The sequence below is a fragment of the Manis javanica genome, chromosome 6, assembly GCF_040802235.1.
Source record: "Manis javanica isolate MJ-LG chromosome 6, MJ_LKY, whole genome shotgun sequence".
Classification (NCBI taxonomy): Eukaryota; Metazoa; Chordata; class Mammalia; order Pholidota; family Manidae; genus Manis; species Manis javanica.
Genome location: NC_133161.1, coordinates 113,206,754 through 113,232,605, shown reverse-complemented (window position 1 = coordinate 113,232,605; position 25,852 = coordinate 113,206,754). Strand labels below are relative to the sequence as shown.

Here is a 25,852-nt window from a genome sequence, read left to right as displayed (position 1 = left end):
AAAAAGGTCACCAAAGTATGTATTAGATCACAATAGTTTAGCAATTTCAAGGTAATCATTAGGTAATTATATAAGAGCACTTGTTTTCTTGTTCTTATGGAATGTCAGACAAAATAAAATTTAGCAGGTTTTTTTTCATATATACAGTTCAAATTTTTATAAATTCTGAGATAAAATACAAACCTATTATATAATTATTACTAGACATAAGAAAAATTATTTAAAAAATTGATAGAATCAGGACACAAAAAAGTAGAAGCTGTTATAGAGGGAAATGAAATATTTCATAATCAAATACATGTTTCTGGAGAAAATATAGGGAATACTGGGAAAAAATATAGTAATTTCATCAGAACATAGAACTGAGCATTTGAAAGTCAGAATATGACAGTGCCACAAATTTGTAAATGAAAGACAATGGATTTTTAACAGGAAGATTCTCAAAAGTAATTCTAGAGCATTCCATATCCCTTGTTGTATATTGTGTAAACTGGTGAAAAATACAGCAAAAATCTTATTTTGGTTCTATTGAAATTATTATAACATCCAAGACCTATATATCTACCTTTTAGTTCACTGAAACCTGGAAGGGTATTGCAATATTAATTTTGAAATCTTTATCAAATATATGATATGAAAATCCAGGTTGAGGCCATCCTGTCACTTATACCTGATTAGATACAGAAAGCAATGCTCTTTTGTGAATTGCTGATATATATATTTTTTGGAGTTCTTCGGTTTTATTTACATTTTTTAAATACACAATAATGTTTTCTTTCACTTTGTTACTTTATTTTTTCTTTTGGTATCATTAATCTACAATTACATGAGGAACATTATGTTTACTAGTCTCCCCCCTTCACCAACATACCCCTTTAGTCACTGTCCATCAGTGTAGTGAGATGCTGTAAAATCACTACTTGTCTTTGTGTTGCACAGCCCTCCCTGTGCCCCACACCCACATTATACATGCTAATCATAAGGCCCCCTTTCTTCTTCCCCCCTTCTTGCTCCCTTCCCACCCACCCACCCCAGTCCCTTTCCCTTTGGTAACTTAGTCCATTCTTGGGTTCTGTGATTCTGCTGCTGTTTTGTTCCTTCAGTTTTTCTTTGTTCTTATACTCCACATATGAGTGAAATCATTTGGTACTTGTCTTTCTCAACCTGGCTTATTTCACTGAGCATAATGCCCTCTAGCTCTATCCATGTTGCTGCAAATGGTAGGATTTGTTTTCTTCTTATAGCTGAATAATATTCCAATTGTGTATATGTACCACATCTTCTTTATCCATTCATCTACTGATGGACACTTAGGTTGCTTCCATTTTCTTGGCTATTGTAAATAGTGCTGTGATAAACATAGGAGTGCATCTGTCTTTTTCAAACTGGGCTGCTGCATTCTTAGAGTAAATTCCTAGAAGTGGAATTCCTGGGTCAAATGGTATTTCTATTTTGAGCTTTTTGAGGAACCTCCATACTACTTTCCACAATGGTTGAACTAATTTACATTCCCACCAGCAGTGTAGGAGGGTTCCCCTTTCTCCACAGCCTCACCAACATTTATTGTTGTTTGTCTTTTAGATGGTGGTGACCCTTACTGGTGTGAGGTGATAACTCATTGTGGTTTTAATTTGCATTTCTCTGATGACTAGCAATGTGGAGCATCTTCTCATGTGTCTGTTGGCCATCTGAATTTCTTCTTTGGAGAACTGTCTGTTCAGCTCCTCTTTCCATTTTTAATTGGATTATTTGCTTTTTGTTTGTTAAGATGTGTGAGCTCTTTATATATTTTGGATGTCAAGCCTTTATCAGTTCTGTCATTTATGAATATATTCTCCCATACTGTAGGATGCCTTTTTGTTTTATTGATGGTGTCCTTTGCTGTACAGAAGCTTTTCAGCTTGACATAGTCCTATTTGTTCATTTTTGCTTTTGTTTCCCTTGCCCGGGGAGATATGTTCATGAAGAAGTCGCTCATGTTTATGTCCAAGAGATTTTTGCCTATGTTTTTTTGTAAGAGTTTTATGGTTTCATGACTTACATTCAGGTCTTTGATCCATTTTGAATTTACTTTCGTATATGGGGTTAGACAGTGATCCAGTTTCATTCTCTTACATGTAGCTGTCCAATTTTGCCAACACCAGCTGTTGAAGAGGCTGTCATTTCTCCACTGTATGTCCATGGCTCCTTTATCATATATTAATTGACCATATACGTTTGGGTTAGTGTCTTGAGCCTCTATTCTATTTCACTGGTCTATGGCTCTGTTCTTGTGCCAGTACCAAATTGTCTTGATTACTGTGGCTTTGTAGTAGAGCTTGAAGTTGGGGAGTGAGACCCCCGCCCTGCTTTATTCTTCCTTCTCAGGATTGCTTTAGCTATTTGGGGTCTTTGGTAGTTCCATATTAATTTCAGAACTATTTGTTCCAGTTCGTTGAAGAATGCTTTTGGTAATTTGATAGGGACTGCATTGAATCTGTAGATTGCTTTGGGCAGGATGGCCATTTTGACAATATTAATTCCTCCTAGCCAAGAGCATGGGATGAGTTTCCATTTGTTAGTGTTCTCTGTAATTTCTCTTAAGAGTGTCTTGTAGTTTTCAGGGTATAGGTCTTTCACTTCCTTGGTTAGGTTTATTCCTAGGTATTTTATTCTTTTTGATGCAATTGTGAATGGAATTGTTTTCTTGATTTCTCTTTCTATGAGTTCATTGTTAGTGTATAGGAAAGCCACAGATTTCTGTGTGTTAATTTCATATCCTGCAACTTTGCTGAATTCCGATATTAGTTCTAGTAGTTTTGGAGTGGAGTCTTTAGGATTTTTTATGTACGACATCATGTCATCTGCAAAAAGTGACAGTTTAACTTCTTCTTTACCTATCTGGATTCCTTGTATTTCATTGTTTTGTCTAATTGCCATGGCTAGGACCTCCAGTACTATGTTGAATAACAGCGGGGAGAGTAGGCATCCCTGTCTTGTTCCTGATCTTAGCAGAAACGCTTTCAGCTTCTCGCTGTTCAGTATGATGTTGGCTGTGGGTTTTTAATATATGGCCTTATTGTGTTGAGGTACTTGCCCTCTATGCCCATTTTGTTGAGAGTTTTTATCATGAATGGATGTTGAATTTTGTCAAATGCTTTTTCAGCATCTATGGAGATGATCAGGTGTTTTTTGTCCTTCTTTTTGTTGATATGGTGGATGATGTTGAGGGATTTTCGAATGTTGCACCATCCTTGCATCCCTGAGATGAATCCCACTTGGTCATGGTATATGATCCTCATGATGTATTTTTGAATTCAGTTTGCTAATATTTTGTTGAGTATTTTTGCATGTTTGTTTATCAGGAATATTGGTCTGTAATTTTCTTTTTTGGTGGGGTCTTTGCCTGATTTTGGTATTGGGGTGATGCTGGCTTCATAGAATGTGTCTGGAAGTATTCCCTCCTCTTCTATTTTTTGGAAAACTTTAAGGAGAATGGGTATTATGTCTTCTCTGTATGTCTGATAAAATTCCACGGCAAATCCATCTGGCCTAGGGGTTTTGCTCTTGGGTAGTTTTTTGATTATCGCTTCAATTTGTTGATGGTAATTGGTCTGTGGATTTTCTGTTTCTTTCTTGGTCAGTCTTGGAAGGTTGTATATTCTAGGAAGTTGTCCATTTCTTCTAGGTTTTCCAGCTTGTTAGCATATAGTTTTTTGTAGTATTCTCTAATGACTCTTTGATTTCTGTGGGGTCCATCATGATTTTTCCTTTCTCACTTCTGATTCTGTTGACATGTTGATTCTCTTTTTCTCTTATTAAGTCTGGCTAGGGGCTTATCAACTTTGTTTATTTTCTCAAAGAACCAGCTCTTAATTTCATTGATTTTTTTCTATTATTTTATTTTTCTCAATTTAATTTATTTCCTCTCTGATCTTTATTATGTCCCTCCTTCTACTTACTTTAGGCCTCATTTGTTCTTCTTCTTCCAATTTTGATAATTGTGATGTTAGACTATTCAGTTGGGATCGTCCTTCCTTCTTTAAGTATGCCTGGATTGCTATATACTTTCCTCTTAAAACTGCTTTTGTTGCATCCCACAGAAGTTGGGCTTTGTGTTGTTTTTGTCATTTGCCTCCATATATTGCTTGATATCTATTTTGATTTGGCCGTTAATCCATTGATTATTTAGGAGCATGTTGTTAAGTCTCCATTTCTTTCCCTTCTTACTCCTCCTCCTCCATTCTTTACATGGTAGGTGTTTTATTTTGTGCTCTTTTGTGTTTCCTTTGATTGCTTTTGTGTTTAGTTGATTTTATTTTTTGCCTCCATGTGTTTGTGAGCCTTTTTGCTTTCTTTGTACAATTTAGTTCTAGTTTTATACCTTTGTGGTCTGAGAAGTTGTTTGGTAGAATTTCAATCTTTTTGAATTTACTGAGGCTTTTTTTGTGGCCTAGTATGTGGTTTATTTTGGAGAATGTTCCATGTGCACTTGAGAAGAATATATATCCTGTTGCTTTTGGGTGTAGAGTTCTATAGATGTCTATTAGGTCCATCTGTTCTAGTGTGTTGTTCAGTGCCTCTGTGTCCTTACTTATTTTCTGTTTGGTGGATCTGTCCTTTGGAGTGAGTGGTGTGTTGAAGTCTCCTAAAATAAATGCATTGCATTCCATTTCCTCCTTTAATTCTGTTAGTATTTGTTTCACATATATTGGTGCTCCTGTATTGGGTGCATATATATTTTTAATGGTTATATCCTCTTGTAGGTTTGACCCCTTTATCATTATGTAATGTCCTTCTTTATCTCTTGTTATTTTCTTTGTTTTGGAGTCTATTTTCTCTGATACTACTACTGCAACACCTGCTCTTTTCTCCCTGTTGTTCGCATGAAATATCTTTTTCCATCACATGACTTTTAGTCTGTGCATGTCCTTGGGTTTGAGGTGAGTCTCTTGTAAACAGCATATAGGTGGGTCTTGCTTTTTTATCCATTCTATTACTCTGTGTCTTTTGATTGGTGCATTCAGTCCATTTACATTTAGGGTGATTATTGAAAGATATGTACTTATTGCCATTGCAGGCTTTAGGTTCGTGGTTACCAAAGGTTCAAGGTTAGCTTCTTTACTATCTTACTGTCTAACTTAACTCACTTATTGAGCTATTATAAACACAGTCTGATTATTCTTTATTTCTTTCCCTTCTTACTCCTCCTCCTCCATTCTTTACATGGTAGGTGTTTTATTTTGTGCTCTTTTGTGTTTTCTTTGATTGCTTTTGTGTTTAGTTGATTTTATTTTTTGCCCTTAGTTAGAATTTGACTGTTCTGCTTTCTTCACTGTGTTTTTATTTTTTCTGGTGACATCTATTTGGCCTTAGGAGTGCTTCCATCTAGAGCAGACCCTCTAAAATACCCTGCAGAGGTGGTTTTTGGGAGGCAAATTCCCTCAACTTTTGCTTGTCTGGGAATTGTTTAATCCCTCCTTCCTATTTAAATGATAATTGTGCTGGATATAGTATTCTTGGTTCAAGGCCCTTCTGTTTCATTGAATTAAATATATCATGTTATTCTCTTCTGGCCTGTAAGGTTTCTGTTGAGAAGTCTGATGATAGCCTGATAGGTTTTCCTTTGTAGGTGACGTTTTTTCTCTCTCTGGCTGCCTTTAATACTCTACCCTTGTCTTTGATCTTTGCCATTTTAATTATTATGTGTCCTGGTGTTGTTCTCCTTGTGTCCCTTCTGTTGGGAGTTCTGTGTGCGTCTGTGATTTGAGGGACTATTTCCTCCCCCAGTTTGGGGAAGTTTTCAGCAATTATTTCTTCAAATACACTTTCTATCCCTTTTTCTCTCTCTTCTTCTTTTGGTACCCCTATAATGCAGATATTGTTCCATTTGGATTGGTCACACAGTTCTCTTTATATTCTTTCATTCCTGGAGGTTCTTTTTATCTCTCTGTACATGAGCTTCTCTGCATTCCTATTCTCTGGTTTCTATTCCATTAATGGTCTCTTGCACCTTATCCACTCTGCTTTTAAGTCCTTCCAGAGATTGCTTTATTTCTCTATTCTCCCTCCTTAGCTCTTGCATATTTCTCTGCAAGTCCATCAGCATGGTTATGACCTTTATTTTGAATTCTTTTTCAGGAAGATTGGTTAAGTCTATCTCCCCAGGTTCCCTCTTAGGGGAGGATGTTTGTATGATTCTGGTTTGGATCAAATTCTTTTGCCTTTTCATGGCAATAGAGGTAGTTGTGGGCAGTTGGCATGTGTGTCAGCTGGGAAAACAAAGTCCCTTTCCACTTTCTCCTCGCCTTCCTCTCCTGGGATAATGGTGACCCCTTGTAGCTTGTGCTGGGCAGCTGTGTGCAGACGGGGTCTCTGATTGTTGCCCAGGCTGCTGTGGAGGAAGCTCTGCATTGCTGCAGTTGGTGTGGCTGTTCTCAGGCTGCTGCTCTGCTATGGTGGGGCCGCACCCGAGGGGGAAATGGGCAGGAGGCTGTTTATCACCGTGAGGGGTCTCAGAGCTGTGCTGTCCAGGGGTTTAGGGCACCTGGAGTTCCCTGGGATTTCCAGCTGCTGGGCTGAGTGTGCTAGGACACTTCTGTCCAGCTGTAAGGTCCCTGTCCCTTTAAGACTTTCAAAAAGCACTCACTTTTCTTTGTCCCAGGGAACCAGCTGTGGGGACTTGCTCACAGGTTTTACTGTCCCATTTCCCTAGTATCCAGCACACCACAAACTGTGTGTCTGTGCTTCCGGTGCGGATGACTAGGGCTGGGTATTTAGCAGTCCTGGGCTCCCTCTCCCTCCCCGCTCTGACTCCTCTCCTCCCACCAGGCTCGGGTCCCACCAGGCCATGGCTTGTATCTTACCCCGTTCATGAGGTGCTGAGTTCTTGCAGATGTAGATGTAGCCTGGCTGTTGTACTGTATCTTCTGGTCTCTCTTTTAGGAATAGTTGTATTTGTTGTATTTTCAAAAATATATATAGTTTTGGGAGGAGATTTCTGCTGCCCTATTTACATCGCCATCTTGGCTCCACCCTCAATTGCTGATTTTTTTTTTTGAGCAGTGAGAAGTTTTTATTTAAGGCAAAAAGTACACACTTGAAGAAAGAGGAGTGAGGGCAACCTCAGAGAGGAGGCACACTTAAGGGCTTAGGATTTTGTCTTTTAAGGCTTTCAAGAATGGGGCAAGGGTGGCAGGGGGTGAGGGTTATTGGGTGTAGGCTTGACTTGTGGTCTCATGATGTCTCTCTCTGATGAGAGACATTATGTCACTATCCACAGTCAGCCCTCTAGATGATTCTTTAAGATAAACTTAACACAAGGAATTTATTGATCCAGTCCCTCTCTAAGATAGTGGTTTCCCTGAACCACTGGAACATATTAGTTAAGACTGCCAATTGCTGATATTTTTAAAGATAAATTCTCTAGATAAAGGTTAAAATGTTAGCCAAAGAAAACTTTTGAAAACACCTATGTTTTCTCAGTAGTTTTTTGGCATAATTCTTTTGGTGTGAAAATTTTATATTTTAAACCATTTTTATTGAAAATATAACATACCTATAGAAAAGTACATAAAACAGGTACAGAGCCTAATGAAATACTTTTAGGAAAACATTCTTCTACCTACCACCTAGGTCAATGAACAAAACTTTACTTTCTATTGTCACCATTATTTGAGTACTTTATTATCTGGCATCTCAAGATATTCCAGGCTCATTCTGTACTTTCTCTGCCTCTGGCCTGGAATTAGCTATTTCTCCAAAAAGCTCTGGTTCATTTGGTTGGAAAAAATGGTAATTACAAACCAACATCTGGACGACAGTTGTGCTCATCACTACTGGCATATCATTTCTTCTATGCTTTTTTAAACAAGGTGATCTTTTAAAAAATGTTTTAAAGTACAGAAAGAATATACTAGTCTTTTCACAGTTTTAGAGATGTATGTAATTTGAAGAATTATGGTGGTGAACAACCAAAACTATGCAAAAATGTACAATAGAAACTTACTGATGAGTAGTATTATACAGGGTATCAATGCATGAGGGACTAATATTACACTTCTACCCGCCAAATTTTAGCATAGCCCTTCTCCCAATTAAATTTTTGCCTATATTTGTAGTAGTAGTTACCAGGCACATTTCCAAAACCTTTTTAGCTCTTTGGGAACTTTATAAATATTGGTTGGTGGTGGAGAATTTAGGGTCTCAAGAGTAAAATGTGTTAAAAACTACTTAATGTCCACAATGTCATGACTGAAATCCTGTCTAGGGGTCATTTCTGCAGAAAACAAAGTATTGGAGCAAATAAGCATTGAGACCATCAAAAAGATGTTATTTTATACAATCAAAATGTGAATAATTTTTATTACAAATTATTAAATCTTAATGACTTTGGAATGTGATATGGAGTTTTTATTGTGCTTAAACTTTGAATTTTCTATTACTTTATGATAAAATTTTGATTTATGTAACAAACAGAATGACTTCTGTGAAGAGTTCTGTTTCATTCTCTGAGCAGTTTCTGTTCTTCATGGATACAATGTCTTATCTTTCTAGAAATATTAACAAAGTAATTTTTAAAAAAGATTTCTTTTGCTCTCTACATTGGTTTATTAGTTTTAGTTTTCAATTTTTAAATCAAAGGATTTCCTCAAATGTTTGCTGGTCTTTGGTATTCTTTCATATTTGAGTAAGGCTGATGAGAAACGACAGTGCCTGGAATGACTTACTACCTGGGAGGTTTCACTGAAGAGCTAGGGGGAGGTAGTAACTTGCCATTTCTTTGGTGACTGCCCAAATGCCATTATATCCAGGTTTTTCTTTTGGGCCAACCAGTTTCCCCAGAGATGAATCTTCCAGTTTTTGCCTGAGGTGTATATTTGCCTGGCTTCTTCAGCTTTAGGAGAAGAGTGGAAGTTAGAATTGAGTGCCTCATTGTTTTGTATACATTCACTTAAGAAAAATTAAATGTAATTAAAATAAAATTGGGGTAAAATACACATAAAATTTACCACTTAAACCATTTCATAGCATTAAGTACATTCACAATGTTGTGCAGTGAGTCTCCAAACTCTTTTCATCTTACAAAACTGAAACTGTTTTCATTAAACAGTAACTCCCCATTTCTCCCTTACTCCAGCCCCTGGCAACCACCATTCTACTTCTGTCCCTGACTTTGACTACCCCAAGTATCCCAAATAATGGGTTCATACAGTATTTGTTCTTTTGTGACTGGTTTATTTCACTTAGAATAATGTCCTCAAGGTTCATCCATGTTGTAGCATGTGATAGGATTTCCTTCCTTTTTAAGGCTGAATAGTATTCCATTTTGTGCATGTACCACATTCTGTTTACATCATCTGTGGATGGACATGGGTTGCTTCCACCTTTTGCCTATTGTGAATCATGATGTTTTGAATATGGGTATATATATCCAAAAGTAGAATTGCTGGATCATAGGGTATTTCTATTTCTTATTTTTTTGTGTATGTATAGATATTTCTATACAACCTCCCTTATTGCACTTTACTCTCTGCCACGTGTAGTAACCCTGAGTGTTGCAGATTCTCCACATCACCTTACCCACCCTCTCCTTAAAACTATCTTCTCTTTGTGGGCATAAGCCTGTAGTTGGGATAGTTATCTAGCTATTTGGGGTTAGAAAGGGTATTTGAGGGCCCAGACACCCTGCATGTGAACTTTGAGCATAATCTGTTTGTTTTCCCTGCTGTTACAGGAGCTAGAATAGGGTCCTCAGTCCCTTGTCTTCCTGTGTTACAAGAATTTAACATGGAGGCTTAGGAGTATGTAAGCAAACAGTGCATTTTATTAGAGAAGTGAGGAAAGAGAAACACCGTGATAGACCAAGGTGGGCTGCTCAAGAGAAAGTCAGCCCTGAGAAGAATCAGGTTAGGTTCTATTATGGGGAAGGAAAATATTTGTTCACTAGTTATTAGGTCACTTAGCATTAATAGGGAGGATTTCAATTAGCACATGCGCAATTGTATTACATATATACAATGTATATTGCAAGGTCACACATTGTGCTTTGGTTCATTGATTATCTTACCAAGGGGTCTCTAAACATAGGACATAGCCTCTATAAAACTTGTTAGAACAATAGGTGAACAGGAAAAACAAGGCATATTGGAGCCTCACAGGGTCAGTGCTCCTAGTCTCAAGGCATTTTTGTCAGGATATAGGTATGTGGAGTTAGACTGGTCTCTCCATTTTTTTCTACCTATCTCACCGCTACACTTTGCCCTCATCTCCATCCAGTATCTACCTGTGGATGTGTCAGGTAAATGTGCTCAAAAACTAATTCACTGAAAGCGAACTCACTTAAATGGCCAACTACTTGCAAATGAGGAAGGTGATAGAGGAACGCAGACAGATAGAGTTCAGGGCCCCTGTACATTCAAAAGTACACTTAGATAGACCTCAGCTCTGATTGGTTACAGCCTATGCAAATGAAGCATTGTACTTTCAGCCAATTAAGACTGGGTTGTGATGTCATTAGTTCAGTTCTCTATTTGGTCCTCGGAAAAACAGCATTCTCAGCCAGTAACAGACGCTCCAGGTAAATGTGCTCAAAAACGAATTCATTGAAAGCCAACCCACTTAAATGGCCAACTATTTGCAAATGACTTTTCTCTTGTCTATTTTTAGTTATTATTTTGTCTTCCTAAGGGCATTAAATTTTTTTTATTAAGGTATGATTGATATACACTCTTATGAAGGTTTCAAATGAAAAAACAATGTGGTTACTACATTTACCCATATTATCAAGTCCCCACCCAGACCCCAATGCAGTCACTGTCCATCAGTGCAGTGCCTCAGATTCACTACGTGCCTTCTCTGTGCTACACTGTCCTCCCCGTGACCCCTCACACCATGTGTACTAAATATAATACCCCTCAATCCCCTTCTCCCTCCCTCCCCACTCGCCCTCCCACACTCCTCCCCCCCTCAACCCCCCCGTTTTGGTAACCAGTAGTTCATTTTTGGAGTCTCTGAGTCTGCTGCCATTTTTTCCTTCAGTTTTGCTTCATTGTTATACTCCACAAATGAAGGAAATCATTTGGCATTTGTCTTTCTCCACCTGGCTTATTTCACTGAGCATAATGTCCTCCAACTCCATCCATGTTGTTGCAAATGGTAGGATTTGTTTCTTTCTTATGGCTGAATAGTATTCCATTGTGTATATTTACCACCTCTTCTTTATCCATTCATCTACTGATGGACACTTAGGTTGCTTCCATATCTTGGCTATTGTAAATAGTGCTGCGATAAAGATAAACATAGGGGTGCATATATCTTTTTGAATCTGAGAAGTTGTATTCTTTGGGTAAATTCCAAGGAGTGGGATTCCCGGGTCAAATGGTATTTCTATTTTTAGTTTTTTGAGGAACCTCCATATTGCTTTCCACAATGGTTGAACTAGCTTACATTCCCACCAGCAGTGTAGGAGGGTTCCCCTTTCTCTGCATCCTCGCCAGCATTTGTTGTTCTTAGTCTTTTCAATGCTGGCCATCCTAACTGGTGTGAGGTGATATCTCACTGTGGTTTTAATTTGAATTTCTCTGATGATTAGTGATGTGGAGCATCTTTTCATGGGTCTGTCGGCCATTTGAATTTTTTCTTTGGAGAACTGTCTCTTGGTATCCTCTGCCCTTTTGTTAATTGGATTATTTGCTTTTTGAGTGTTGAGACGTGTGAGTTCTTTATATATTTTGGATTTTAACCCCTTGTCGGATATGTCATGTACAAATACATTCTCTTCCGAAGGGCATTTTAAAGCAAATTCAATTTGAGTCTGCTCCTGTTTTCTGCTGAAGCTAATCTTGAGGGGCCAGAAAAAAGAGAAAACCCAGAAGGACAAGGAATACAGAATAGTCATTTGTATTCCCTAGGGAGGTACCCTGCAGAGGAAGGAAGTCAGAAGTTATTAACTAGCTGTTTGATTTTTGGACAAATCTTTCTACTTGGGCTGAAATATGCAAAGCAGTGATCATAGAATTCACAGATTGTGGATGTGGATTGTGTGCGTGCGTGTGCGCGCGCGCGCGCGCGCGTGTAACACAGGCTTTGCCAAGGTAAACCCAGGCCGAGAGAAAGTGTCCTTGCTAAACCGGTATTATGTATTATGTAACCATAGTAACAGGGACTAGCGCGCATGCGTCCATCTAAGGAGCCGGCATGCTCCAGGTGCAGCTCACCCTCGCCCTCATCCTCAGATCGCTCTGCCTCTGCTGCCCTACTACTCCGCTCCGCCCTGCGGATTCCACGTAGCCAATCACCGCCCAGTTTTTCCTTGCTGTCTGCGGCGCTTGCTCAGGTTTCAAAAGCTCGGGGGCGGGCTCCTGATTTCGCGCAGGCGCGGTTGTCGTCTGTCCCCACGCTGGTACCGCGTCTCCTCAGTGCAGTACCTCCGCCTGGCCTTGCGATCCTCTTGTGTCTGGGCCCAATCTGTGCGGGCTCCGCCGCCGCGATGGGCAAAACTGCCGACTCTTGGAGTCCAGGAGCCCGGCCCGATCCGGTGAGGAGCTTCAATCGTTGGAAGAAGAAGCACAGCCATAAACAGACCCAAAAGAAGCAGTTGAGGAAGCAGCTGAAGAAGCCCGAGTGGCAGGTCGAGCGCGAGGTTATCAGCCGCCTCCTGCAGAACTACGAGAAGGTGAGGCCAGCGCAGGGCGGTTGGGGCTGGGAGCGGCAGCGGGGCCGTGTCACCGCGGCGCTGCGCTGCGGAAGCGGAGGGGGCCCACGTGTCACCGGGGACCCTGCTTGGGAAGCAGGTCGTTAGTGCGCTGGGCTGGAGTGGGGTGAGAGGCCCCACAAGTGGGCTGCCGGCCGCCAGCAGCCCAGTTCTCTTGCCCGAACAGTCCGCTCTTCCGCTCAGCACACAGTTCTTGATGAAATGATGGATTGCAGTGGTACTTAAGAATAGGGAGATTAATCTTGTAAAAATTAACATAATACAATACGGTAATAAGGACGCCTACATTTAAGCCTCTCACCGTGTACCTGACGTTATTTATCTGAGGTTTGGGTGTAATTCCCATTTTACAGATGAGAACATTGAGGCTCCCAGAAGAAACTTGTCCTAAGCTCCCACACTTAGTAGGTGGTGTGGAGTTGGAACCCAGACCCATGTCTTTCTGATTCTACAGCCTTTGCTTCTACCCATTATGCTGTTCCTCAGCGTTATCCATCCTCCCTCCAGTGCCCATCTTCCCACCAGTGCCCATCTCATTTTCACTGCTTGCTTCCTGTCCCCATCTAAGAATTGGCCTAAAACAGCTGGACTTCTGGTTTTTACCATCCCACATTGTAGCTGTTGTTCCCATATGAGTACCCCTGTAGTTATCATTTTGAACTCTTGACCTCTTTCCCACCTCAGGCTCCTTGGGCCTGTCACAGCCCCTTTACCCCCTAAATCTCGTGTCTTTTTGCCTTTGCCCATGTCACTCAGCCTTTTAGTGATTACACCTCTGTAGTGCAGTATAACCAGGGATTTAACACGTGGGACATGTGTGGAATTAAAGTTTATGTGTCATGCTGGTTTAGATCTCCTTTAAATACACTGAGATCAACACTAAGGATAGATAGAGGTTAGAGTTTGTTTGGGCTTTTGAGTCAAGGTGATTTGGTCCTGGCTTTTGCTCGCCAGAGGAGTGACTTTGAGCAAGTTACTCTGCCTGGTTCCCTTGTCTTTAAAAGGCCAACTTGTCGGTTGTGGCCAGTTAGTAAGAATGCATGTAATGCCTGAGACAGACAGACAGACAGACAGACAGACAGACAGACACACACACACACACACACACACACACACACACACACGTTATATTATTACTACTACTGCTATATATACCTTAAGAAGCCACTGTAAGTAAATTATTATTGGATTGTGTTTTCAGCTCTTCTTCATCTGACTAGAATTGCTTAGTATAGTCTCAGCCCTTGCTTTGTGTCACTCTCTTCTCTCTGTTTAATCCCAAGGTTTATGCATTTATACCAGTGACTCCTTGTCTTCTACCCTGAGTACTTATGACTTCATCTCCTTTCTACTGACTGTGCTGGATGTCTTAACCTAAATGTATTATAGGCATTTTAAATGCCACAAGTCTAAAGCTGAGTTCATTATCTTTTCTTCTAAATTCACAATCCTGTGTATTTGTTCCCTACTGCAACTCAACTTTGTGGCATAAAACAACAAAAATGTTTCTGTTACAGTTCTGGAGGCCAGAAGTCTGAACTCAGCTGGGTTGGGCTGAAGTGGAGCAGGGGCTGATGTTTCAGCAGGGTCATGCTTCCTCTGGATGCTCTGGGGGAAATGAGTTTCTTGCCTCTTCTAGCTTCTGGTGGCTGTGTTCATTACTTGGCTTGTGACTCAATCACTTCAGTCTCTGGCCCCGTGGACACATTGTGTTTTCTCCAGAAATCTGTCAAATCTACTTCTGCTCTTTTTAAATAAGGATACTTCTGATTGCATTAGGGTCTATCCAGATAATTGAGGATAATCTCAAGATTTTTAATCACACCTGCCAAGTCACTTTTATCATATAAGGTAATATTCTCAGTTCTGGGGTTTAGGGTATGGACATATTTGGGAACCCTTACTTAGTGTACTATATCTCAGCCCTTCCATCTAAGCAGACTGCCAAGCTAGAAACCTAGAGACCTCTCTCTTACCACTCTTGTATCTAGTCAATCACACTGAGGTTATCTGTTCTGCTTCTTATATTTCTTAAATGCTTCTTTATGTCACTATTGCTATGCCTTCATTAAGGTGCCATCATCTGTTGGCTGGATTACTGTAGTGGCTGTTGCTTATAACAGGGTCAGCAAACTTTTTCTGTAAGGACTGGATAGTAAGTGATTGCAGCTTTGCAGGTCAGAAAGGTGGAAGTACTCAACTCTGCCATTGTAACAGAAGAGCTGCCATGGGAATACTTAAACAAATGGATGTAACTGTGTTCCAGCAAAACTTCAGTTATGAAAACAGGTGGCTGATTGGTTTTGGCTCTTAAGCATTATGCCCTTTTAATCTATCCTCCTTATTGCTCCTGGTAGGATTCTTTCCAGGATGAAAAGCCAATCATTTTACTCCTGATTTAAATCCTTTGCTCACAGTTACTTTTAGGAAAATTGTCAAACACTTTAACATGTCAGCATGTTCTAATCCAGTGAAAGAGTAAGTTATTTGTGGTCTGGCAGACCTGGCTTGAATCTCATTTAGCCTGGGTATTGACTAGCTAAGTTTCTTATGTTTCTGAATCTGTTTCTTTCATTCAACAGAGATTAGTGACTACCCAGAGTGTTGTAAGGTGCAAATGAAGTAATGTACATAAACCAAGTGGGATATGATAGGCATTTAACAACTTGTAGTTTGGTGGATTGGCCGTGCTCCTTGACGCCTGTCCTGGTATTTGATTTTCCACTGCTTGCAATAAGCACTCTTGAATAGCACCCCACCCTGCAGACTTTTAAACTTTTCTTCCTGCCCTCCCCAGGTGGCTTCAGGGCTGCTGTATGTCTGTAGCATTTTGTATACACCTTTATTACATCATTTATCACCAGGCTGTGATGACTGGCGTCTTTATCTTATTTGTTGACTCATCCACTAGAAGACCCTCTGTCCTGCCAATGAGTGTCAGCCCCAGGCAAGTTTGCTATGTATTCAATGTGGCCAAAGAAATTGACAGCAAAACGTTTTTTGGGGTGAAAGGGTTTATTACCCGGCTTGTTTTCCTGGCGGAAGGTTGAGCACTAGCATCTCTGCCTCGACCCAGAGCACTGGGCCGAGCTCTCTATATAGAGCAGTAATAGCTTATTGCATAAAAGTGTGGAAGTGGTAGGCTAGCAACAGGCCAGTTACATCATCAGGTGGTTTAAGTTCAGTGAGGATCCTGGCCATAGGAATCCCAACTTCCTCACACTCCACCCCTCCAGTATTCTCACTTTACAGTCTACACACTCTCAATCTTCTGCAATGGTCCCTGTGTATGGATAAAATGAGACTTCCTGTGGCCAGGATTCTTACCTGGCCCTGATTGACTAGCTCACTGCACACCTGTGGGCAATACATGGCTGTTGACTATATATAAAGAGCTCCACCCAGTGCTCTGGGCATGACATGGTGGCAGGGCTGCAAGGCTGCAGGAGAGCAGAGCAGGGCTGGAGTGGTGGCAGCACTGAGGACAGAGGCCCAGAGGATGGCTGTGCGGGATGACTGCAGAGAGGCTCAGAGGATGGCTGTGCAGACAGAGGGGCCCAGAAGCAGAGACTGGCTTGCTGCCTGCAGACTCTCTCTGAGTGATTGGGATTCTAGTGACTGACCTGCCACCTGGAAGTACATCTGGGTATAACCCTTTCACTTCAAGAACGTTTTGCTATCAATTTCTTTGGTCACACTGAATCCATAGTGAACTTGCCCGGGGCTGAAACCCATTGGCAAGACAATTGGTGTAGTTGGCAGGACTCATTGTTGACCAAGGAAAAAGGCTGCCCTTATGGGACGGGTGCTTCAGCGGACTGTCCCTGTGAATGGGGAGACAGTGGATTGTCCCCCAATGGCTGTGTGGTTTGAGGTGGCTTGCCTCCTAGAGGACTGGCCCCGACCCCAGGACTGGAGGCAAGTGGAGGTGACATCTGAGGCTGTAGGGGTGGCCTTTGGTATAATAAGTAGATCCTTTGAGAAGCAGAGTGCCTGGGAGGCAGCGGGGACTGTTAGTTGGCTGCTTCTCACAGTATTAAAAAAGTCTACAGAGGAGACCCAAGAAATGGTGGCACAAGAACATCAGCTGTGAAGCATTGAGCTGAAGGTAAGAGACCTTCTGAAGACTGAGCTGGCATTGTTGTGAGGCACTGTAGCAGAGGAGGCACTTGGGGGAGTGGAGAGAAAGGTGCCATCAGCCCCAGGATGGAGGTGCTGAGGAAGGATGAAGGGGTGGTGCCAGAGGCTCTGGCCCCTCCTGTATTGAAAGCAGTACCAGTGGTTGTAAAGAAAATAAAGACCCAGCAGCTGAAAGTTCCCCAAGGAGAGAAGCAGCCCCCTCCCCAGGTCGTGGAGCACTCTATGGTCTGCCCCTATACTCAGGCTGAGCCGGGGACTGTGGGACTTAGGGGTGGATGGAATTGTTCTGTCGGGCTCAGAGATGGGAAAGCTGTCTTCCCTGACAGTGCAGCCGGCCTTGAGGCAGTGATTACAAAATACGAGGTGACACGTACAGTAGCTGAAGCAACGAGAACCTGGAAAGAAATAAGACCTGTTACTCACAGGAGGAATTTGAAGGGCCTCGTGAGGGTTACAAGGACCCAGATGTGGGTTGATTTGATATGGGCAGGAATAGATGGAAGGAAATTAGATGAGAAGCCAAATAGGATCTTACTGGAGCTATGGCAACAGCTGAAACCAGAGCAGCAGTTCCAGCCATTAAGACCAAAGAGGCAGAGGTCAGAGACAAAGCCACGAGTCCGGCCTGTGTGTCTGCAAGATTTTTTGCTGGAGAGGCTGGAGAACAATGTTCGAGCTTCCTTGCACAGGGACCATTGCAGAGGACTAAGGGCACATAGATTGAGAGGAGAGAATCCTGGAGGGGTGGAGTGTGGATAAAATGAGAGTTCCTGTGGCCTGGATTCTCACCTAGCTGTAGTTGACTAGCTCACTGCACACCTGTGGGCAATACATGGCTGTTGACTATATAAAAAGCTCCACCCAGTGCTCTGGGCATGACATGTTGGCAATGCTGCAAGGCTGCAGGAGAGCAGAGCAGAGGTTGGAGTGGTGGCAGCACCGAGGACAGAGGCCCAGAGGATGGCTGTGCGGGACGACTGTGCAGAGAGGCCCAGAGGACGGCTGTGCGGACAGAGGGGCCTAGAAACAGAGACTGGCTTGCTGCATACAGACTCGCTCTGAGTTAATGGGATTCTAGTGACTGACCTGCCACTTGGAAATAAACCTGGGTATAACCCTTTCACCCAAGAACATTTTGCTGTCAATTTCTTTGGTCACACTGAATCCATAGTGAACTTGCTCGGGGCTGAAACCCATTGGCAAGACACTGTGCGAGAAAGCTGGAGCACTGTAACCAGATTCCACAATAGCAGCAGAGGATAACAACAACTTAGAGATAATAAAAACTAAGATACAGCAAGATTTTGTTATAGGTAACAAAAATTATAGTAATCCTCAAGCCAGAGGAGGTTCCTAATAACAAAGACTTTAGGGGCGATAAGACACATGTTTCAATGACACCAATATAGGCAAATCTTGTCCATCAGGTAGGATGCATACAAGACAGTGATCCTGTGATAGGACTGCAGCAGGAAGGGGGTCCCTTCCAGGTCTAGTATACCATACTTTTACTCCTTTCCCCGTGGGGATTACTGAAGGGTCTATATATAGTGCTACTGGAGGTGCATGCACTGGCCATAATGATAAAACTCCCCGGTAAGATGCTCTTACCTTCTGGCCGTTCAGGATATACTACTGTGACCTTTGGTGACCACTCTGCTGTTATTCCAGGAATACACAGGAGACCAGCTTCCAGGCCTTGTCCTCAAGGTGCCAGGAGAGCCAGCCATCGTTACTCCATGTGTCGAAAGGTGCAATTTCTTTGGTCACACTGAATCCACAGCAAGGTGCAATGTCCACTCAATGGAGTCTCTGGGGTTCAGTGCAGTTGGTGCTGGCAGCAAGATGTTATTCTGGTGGCCAAACCTCAGCTTCAGCCTCACCTAAGTCTGCTGCTGTATGTGTCACCTCGCTTATGGCATGCCCTAAAGGAGAGGAAAGAATAGCCACTAGAGACCCAAAGAGGGATGTAGGAGCCATTTGAAGTACAATATTTCTCATCCCAGTAGTGAAAATCTCTTCATTTGGGTTATAATTCTCTGGACTATAGATGGCATTTCTTATGCCTAGCTCTCATAGCACCTGTTGGAACTCAGCATACATCTGCCATCTAACAGGAGAGGATGGCAGGTCACCCGGATTGGGCCACACAGCACGAAGTGCAGCCATAAGCCAGTCGAGGGAGTGACTTCCTGGGGTCTGATGTGCATTTTGTAATCGCTGCCTCAAGGCAGGCTGCACTGTCAGGAAAGCCAGCTTTTCCAACTCTGATCCTGACAGAACAATTTCATCCACTCCTAAGTCCCACATAAGCAGGAGCCAAGCTGATATTGACTCTGAGGGCTTCTGCCTTAACAGGGAGCCCAAGTCCACCAGCTCAGCCTGAGTATAGGGGCAGACCACAGAGTGCTGCACGATCTGGGGAGGGGGTTGCTCCTCTCCTGGGGGAACTTTCAGCTGCTAGGTCTTTATTTTCCTTACAACCACTGGGCGTGCTTTCAGTACAGGAGGCGCCAGTGCCTCTGGCACCACCCCTTTATCCTTCCCCAGCTCCTCCATTTCTGGGGCTGATGGCATCTTTCTCTCCCCTCCCCCAAGTGCTGCCTCTGCTATAATCTTTACCTTTTCTACTGTTCCTTGCAGCAATGCTAGCTCAGTCTTCAGAAGGTGTCTTACCTTCAGCTCAATGCTTTGCAACTGAGGTTGTCAGGGTACCTCCACCTGTGCTTCCCTCAGGGGTTTGTCCTTTTCCTTGATGGCCTCTTCCTCTTTCAGAACACCTGGCAGTGCTGCCATCTCCTCTGGTAAATAATTGTTTACCTCCCCAATGTCACCTTGCTGCCGGCGTTCTCATGCTGTCTCCTCTTGCATCAATGCCATTTCCCTCCTGAGGGAATCCACAGAAGTTTGCAGCCTGCATTCTCGTGCCACCTCTTGCATCAATGCCGTTTCCTTCTTTTGGGAATCCACTGAGGTTTGCAGCTCGTGTTCTTGTGCTGCCATTTCTTGGATCTCTTCCGTAGACCCTTTTAATACTGTGAGAAGCAGCCACCCAACAGTCCCCGCTGCCTCACGGGCTCTCTGCTTCTCAAAGGATCTGCTTACTATACCAAGGGCCACCCCTACTGCCTCAGGTGTCACCTCCACTTACCTCCAGTCCTGGGGTGAGGCCCAGCCCTCTAGGAGGCAAGCCACCTCAGACCACGTAGCCATTGGGGGAAAATCCACTGTCTCCCCATTCACAGGGGCAGCCCGCTGAAGTACCCCTCCTATAAGGGCAGCCTGTCTTTTTCCTTGGTCAACAATAAACCCTGCCGACTTTTCCCAGTTGTCTTGCCAATGGGTTTCAGCCTCGGGCAAGTTTGCTGTGGATTCAGTGTGACCAAAGAAATTGACAGCAAAACATTCTTTGGGGTGAAAAGGGTTTATTACCCAGCTTGTTCTCTGGCAGCAGGTAGAGCACTAGCGTCTCTGTTCCTGCCCAGAGCACTGGGCCGAGCTCTCTATATAGAGCGGTAATAGCTTACTGCCTTAAGGTGTGTGAGCAGTAGGCTAGCAGCAGGCCAGTTACATCATCAGGTGGTTTAAGTTCAGTGAGGATCCTGGCCATAGGAACCCCACCTTCCCCAGCACCCTGACCCTCTGAAAGTCAGAGACCATTGGTACACTGACCTTAGCTCTCCTCAGAGTCTGGTAGCATAGTGCTTATCATGTTATAGGTGCTCAGTTGGTATTTGGTGCACAGTGACCTTTTCTGTTTGGTAACATCGGTCTATTCTTTTTGGTCTTGTTTTCATTATAATTCCATTAGTCAATCTTGTAGATGTTGACTTGTCATATACTTACACTAAACAACTCTGTGTGATAGTTTCCATTGTACAGGTGAGGAAACATTAAGGGACAGCAAAGTTAGATAACTTGCACAAAGTTAAACTGCTAGTAAGTAAAAAAGTTCATGTAGTCTAGGGCTGATGCCAGAGCATTACACTTCACTGCTTTGTAGTACACAAATGTTTAAAAACCAGTCTTCAAGTTGGTGAAAATTTTTTCTGGTACTCTTTATTTTTTTAATCTTAAAACTATTTTCTTAAGATTTTGTTAATATATAAATGCAGTGTGAAATCAATTGCCAGGGCTAGTAATAATACTATGGTCACAGTAGATTTGTTATTCTCTAGTTAATTAAGGTGCATACCCTCTCCAGATGGCTCCTCAGTTGACAGCATTTATGCATACAGGTTTTAGTACAGCATGTTTTGATGAGGGTTTCAGCACTGGGCAACTTCACCATGGATTCATGAAATGGAGGAATGACAATGGAACGTTCTTTGGGTAAAAGGGTTTATTACCTGGCTTGTTCTCCCGGTTGTAGGTCGAGCACTAGAATTATGTCTGCATATCTGTAATCATCTGTCTCTGCCTCTGCCCACAGCACTGGGCAGAGCTTTTTATATAGTGACTCAGTCAAAAATAGCTTATTGCCTGTGGGTGTGGAAGCTGTAGCCTAGCAGTAGGCCAATTGCATCATCAAGTAGTTTATGGTTAGGTGAGGATCCTGGCCATAGGAATTTCCGTTTTCGACACAGTGTGCTATGTCCCTCTGGGTCCCTAGGGAGGTAAGATTAATAGATTTTGACAAATGTTAAAGTAGTAAATACACACAGTGCTGTAGATTTAGAAGATGGTTTTGATAGGGAAAAAAAGATTGACCTGCATAGTGCTCTTTCTGGCCAGGTGAATTAGAAAAACAGTGTTTCCTCTGGGCATGCTACCCTTCCTCCTGGTAGTTGCAGCTCTCAGTGCAGGCTTGTGGAGCTGAATGTGTGCTGGATTTCAGCTCCCATACCTCAGGCTTGCCAGATGCCTTTGTGTAGGGCACAAAGTGTCCAGTGGTGTGTGGTGGCCATGAGTGGAGCTAGTTCTTTAATGTGTTCTCTAGATGGAAAAGCTTGGCAAGAACATTGTAGGCAGAAGGAGCAATATGAGGAAATGCAAAAATAAAAAATGCATGGTGTTCTTTGAGGGGAGGAATGCTCCTTGGAGTGTGGTATGTGTTTCTGAATTGGCTTCCAATGAGTTTGGAGGAGAGGGTGGGAGGTGGATTGTAGGTAGACTACTCATCTCTTAAAGGTGTTTGGTCCTAATCCTGGTAACCTATGAATAAGTTACATGGCACAGGTAATTAAGGTTGTTAATCAGCTGATCATAAAATAGGGTAATTGACCTGGATTATCCAGGTGGGCCTAATGTTATCACCCTCGGGCCCTTACATGCAGAGAAGGGAGGAAGTAGAGTCAGTGTCAAAGTCCTATGAATGATGAAAGACTTGACCGATGGTTGCTGGCTGACTTTGAACATGGTAGGGGGCTATAAGCCAAGGAATGTGGGCAGCACTTGAGGCTGGAAAAAGCAAGGAAATGGATTCTGTCCTAGAGTCACCAGAAAAAATGCAGCTGTCTTGCCAATGGGTTTCAACTACTGGCTAGTTCACTATGGATTCATTGGGACTGAGGAATGACAATTGGACGTTCTTGGAGTGAAAGGACTTATTAACCTTGTTCTTGATAGGTTGAGCATTAGAATTATGTCTGTATCCAACAGTCTGCAGGTCTGTAATCCTCCTCCATCTCTGCTTTCGCTAAGAGCATTGGGCAGAGCTCTTTATGTAGTGACTCAGTCAACAATAGCTAATTGCCTAGGAGTATGGAAGCCATAGCCTATCGGTAGACCAGTTACATAATCAAATAGTTTAGGTTCAGGTGAGGATCATGGCCATAGGAACCTTCATTTTATCCACACTCCACCCCTCCAGGATTCTCACCTCAGAATCTTCATGCGCTCAATCTTCCGCCATGGTCCCTGTGCGAGAAAGCTGGAGCATTGTAACCAAATTCCACAAGAGCAACAGAGGATAACAATAACACAGAGATAATAACAAAAATCAAGATACAACAAGATTTTGGTACAGGTAACAAAAATTATAATAATCCTCAAGCCTGAGGTGGTTATTTCAGCTGTATTCAAGACCAGTTCGTGTATTCAGATGAGTTCGTGACTCACACTTAGTAGTGGTACAGATAGGGAGCTCCATGCACCCAGTGAGTAGCAGTTTTCTTTTTTTGCTATGGTGTGTGCTGAATCCAGAAAGACCGTAAGGGCGGGAAGACACATGTTTTAATGACACCTGTGTAGGCAAATCTTGTCTACCAGGGAGGATTCATTCAAGACAATGGTCCTGTGTGGGTTCAAGTAGGGTTGGCTTACTCTCCAGCCGGAAGTCTTGCAAACACACAGGCCGGACTTATGGCTCTGTCTCTGGGCTCTTCCTCTTTGTTTCTTATGGCTGGAACTGCTGCTCTGGTTTCAGTTGTTGCTACAGCTCCAGTAAGATTCTATTTGATTTCCTATCTAATTTCCTTCTGTCTGCTCCTTCCCGTATTAAATCAGCCCACATCTGGGTCCTCGTAACCTTCATGGGGACCTTTAAATTCTTCTTATGAGTAGCAGACCTTATTTCTTTCTGTGCTCTCATTTCCTTAGCCTCTCCTAAGTCTTCTACTGTATGGGTAACCTCACTTATGGGCTGCCCTAAATGAGGGGCAAGAATGGCCACTAGAGCCATTTGAAGCACAACATTTCTCATCTGTGCAGTAAAAGGTTCCTCATTTGGGCCATAATTCTCTGGACTATAGATGGCATTTTTTATGCTTAGCTCCCGTAACACTTGGAGCTCAGCATATGTCTGCCATCTAGCAGCGGAGGATGGTAAATCACCGTGATTCGGCCACACAGCACGAAGTGCAGCCATAAGCCAATCAAGGAGGGAGTGATTCCCTGGGGTCTGATGTGCACTTTGTAATCGCAGCTTTAAGGCAGTCTGAACTGTGAGGGAAGCCAGCTTTCCCATCTCTGATTGAGACAGAACAATTCCATCCACCTGTAAATCCCATAGATGCAGGAGCCAAGCTGATATTGACTCTGAGGGCTTCTGCCTAAACTGGGAGCCCAAATCCATCAGCTCAGCCTGAGTATAGGGGTTGAGCGTAGAGTGCTCCACGACCTGGGGAGGGGAATGCACCTCTTCTGGAGGAATCCTTGGTTGCTGTGTCTTTATTTTCTTTATCACCACTGGGCATGCTTTCAATAGAGGAGGGGTCTTGCCTTTTCCACAGTGCCTCGCAGCAATGCTAGCTCATTCTTCAACAGTTCTTACCTTCACCTCAATGCCTCACAGCTGGAGTTCTTGTGCTGCCTCTTCCTGTGCTTCCCTCAGGAGTACATCCTCCTTCTCCATGGCCTTTTCCTCCTTCAGAGCACCTGGCAGTTCTGCTGTCTCATACTGTAAGGAATCTTTTACCTCCTTCACTGGACCTTGCAGCTCATGTTCTCGTACTACCTCTTGTGTTTTTTTGCAGGGGTTTGTCCTTTTCCTTCATGGCTTTTACCTCCTTCAGAGTTCTTTGTAGTGACATGCTTTTGGTCACCAACAAATTTTTTACCTCTTCAACGGCACCTTGCAGCCAGCATTCCTGTGCTGCCTCCTCTCGCATCAAGGCCATTTCATTCTTCAGTGAATCCATAGCAGTTCACAGCTTGTGTTCTTGTGCTGCCATTTCTTGTGTCTCTTTCAGGAGCATGTTCTTTTCATCTGTAGACTTTTTAAATACTGTGCAAAGCAGCCAACCCACAGTCCCCACTGCCTCACGGGCACTGTGTTTTTCAAGGACTTACTACACCAAGGCTATCCCTGCTGCCTCAGGTATCACCTCCATCTGCATCCAATCCTGGGGTGGGGCCCAGCCCTCCAAGAGGCAAGCCACCTCAGACCACATACCCATTGGGGGACATTGACTGACTTCCCATTCATAGGGGCATCCTGCTGAAGCACCCCTCCCATAAGGGCAGCCTGTTATTTTCCTTGGTCAACAATGAATCCTGCCAAAGTTGCCTATTGTCTTGCCAATGGGTTTCAGCCCTAGGCAAGTTCACTATGGATTCAATGAGACAGAGGAATGACAATGGAACATTCTTGGAGTAAAAGGGTTTATTACCTGCCTTGTTCTTCTGGCGGTAGGTTGAGCACTAGAATCATGTCTGCATCTAATGTCTGTAGGTCTGTAATCTGCCCCTGCCCCTGCCCCTGCCCCTGCCCCTGCCCCTGCCCACAGCATCCGGCAGAGCTCTTTAAATAGTGACTCAGTCAATAATAGCTAATTGCCTATGGGTGTGGAAGCAGCAGCCTATCAGCAGGCCAGTTACAACAGCAAGTAGTTTAGGTTTAGGTGAGGATCTTGGCCATAGGAAACTTTACTTTATCCACGGTGGTCCTGACAACACCTTGATTTTAGCTGAGTGGGAACCTTTTGCACTTCTGACTTCCAGAGCTGTAACTTAATGAATTTATATTGGTGTAAGCCACTGTTGGTGGTAATTTGTTCCAGCAACAGTAGGAAACTAGAGAGAGGCTATTTTTAGAGACTAGTTTGAAGCAGTGGGGAGTCTTTGAGGGTAGTTCAAGAATATATCCAAGCTGTAAAGGGTCTGGAGGGTAAGAGACCAGGTAGGAGGCTGTTGATATAGTCTAGTCTAGGTCGTCTGAGAGGCATATGGCCACATAAGATTAAGTGAATTGGAGATTTATTGGTGGAAATGTTTGTGAAAGTGAAGGAGAAGGAACGTAAATAAGGAGAGGATGCAGAGAGGATGGAAGGAGGAGCCAGTAGGAAAAGCCTCAGCTGTGGTACAGTTCTAAGAGAGCTTTGGCTGATGAGGGGTCCTTGAGCCATAAGATGTCATTAAAAAAATCCCCTGTCCTACTGGAATGGCTCTGCACTCGTACTGCTTCAGGGAGCATGCCAGGGAAGCATAGCTTTTTCAGTAGGGACTGCTGGTATCAGTCAGTTTTCTCTGCCATTGAAGGACTGGTGGCTTTTTCTACCTCATACATAGAGGGTATGTGTTGGAGGGGCTGTTGGGAAGAGTCGGGGTTTGAAGCTTATTGAGGAGTGTTGATCTATT

At 43.0% G+C, this 25,852-nt stretch overlaps 1 protein-coding gene across 2 annotated transcripts in view; it reads left to right on the top strand.

Moving 5' to 3' along the window:
• Positions 1-12,348: 12,348 nt before the first annotated feature.
• Positions 12,349-25,852, top strand: part of DDX10 (DEAD-box helicase 10) — a 315,320-nt gene continuing 301,816 nt past the window's right edge. For both annotated transcript variants that reach the window (XM_037026651.2, XM_037026650.2), the window contains exon 1: positions 12,349-12,655. In XM_037026651.2, the coding sequence (XP_036882546.2) occupies positions 12,470-12,655 (186 nt within the window). In that variant the 5' untranslated portion in view covers positions 12,349-12,469. The remainder of the gene's footprint in view (positions 12,656-25,852) is intronic.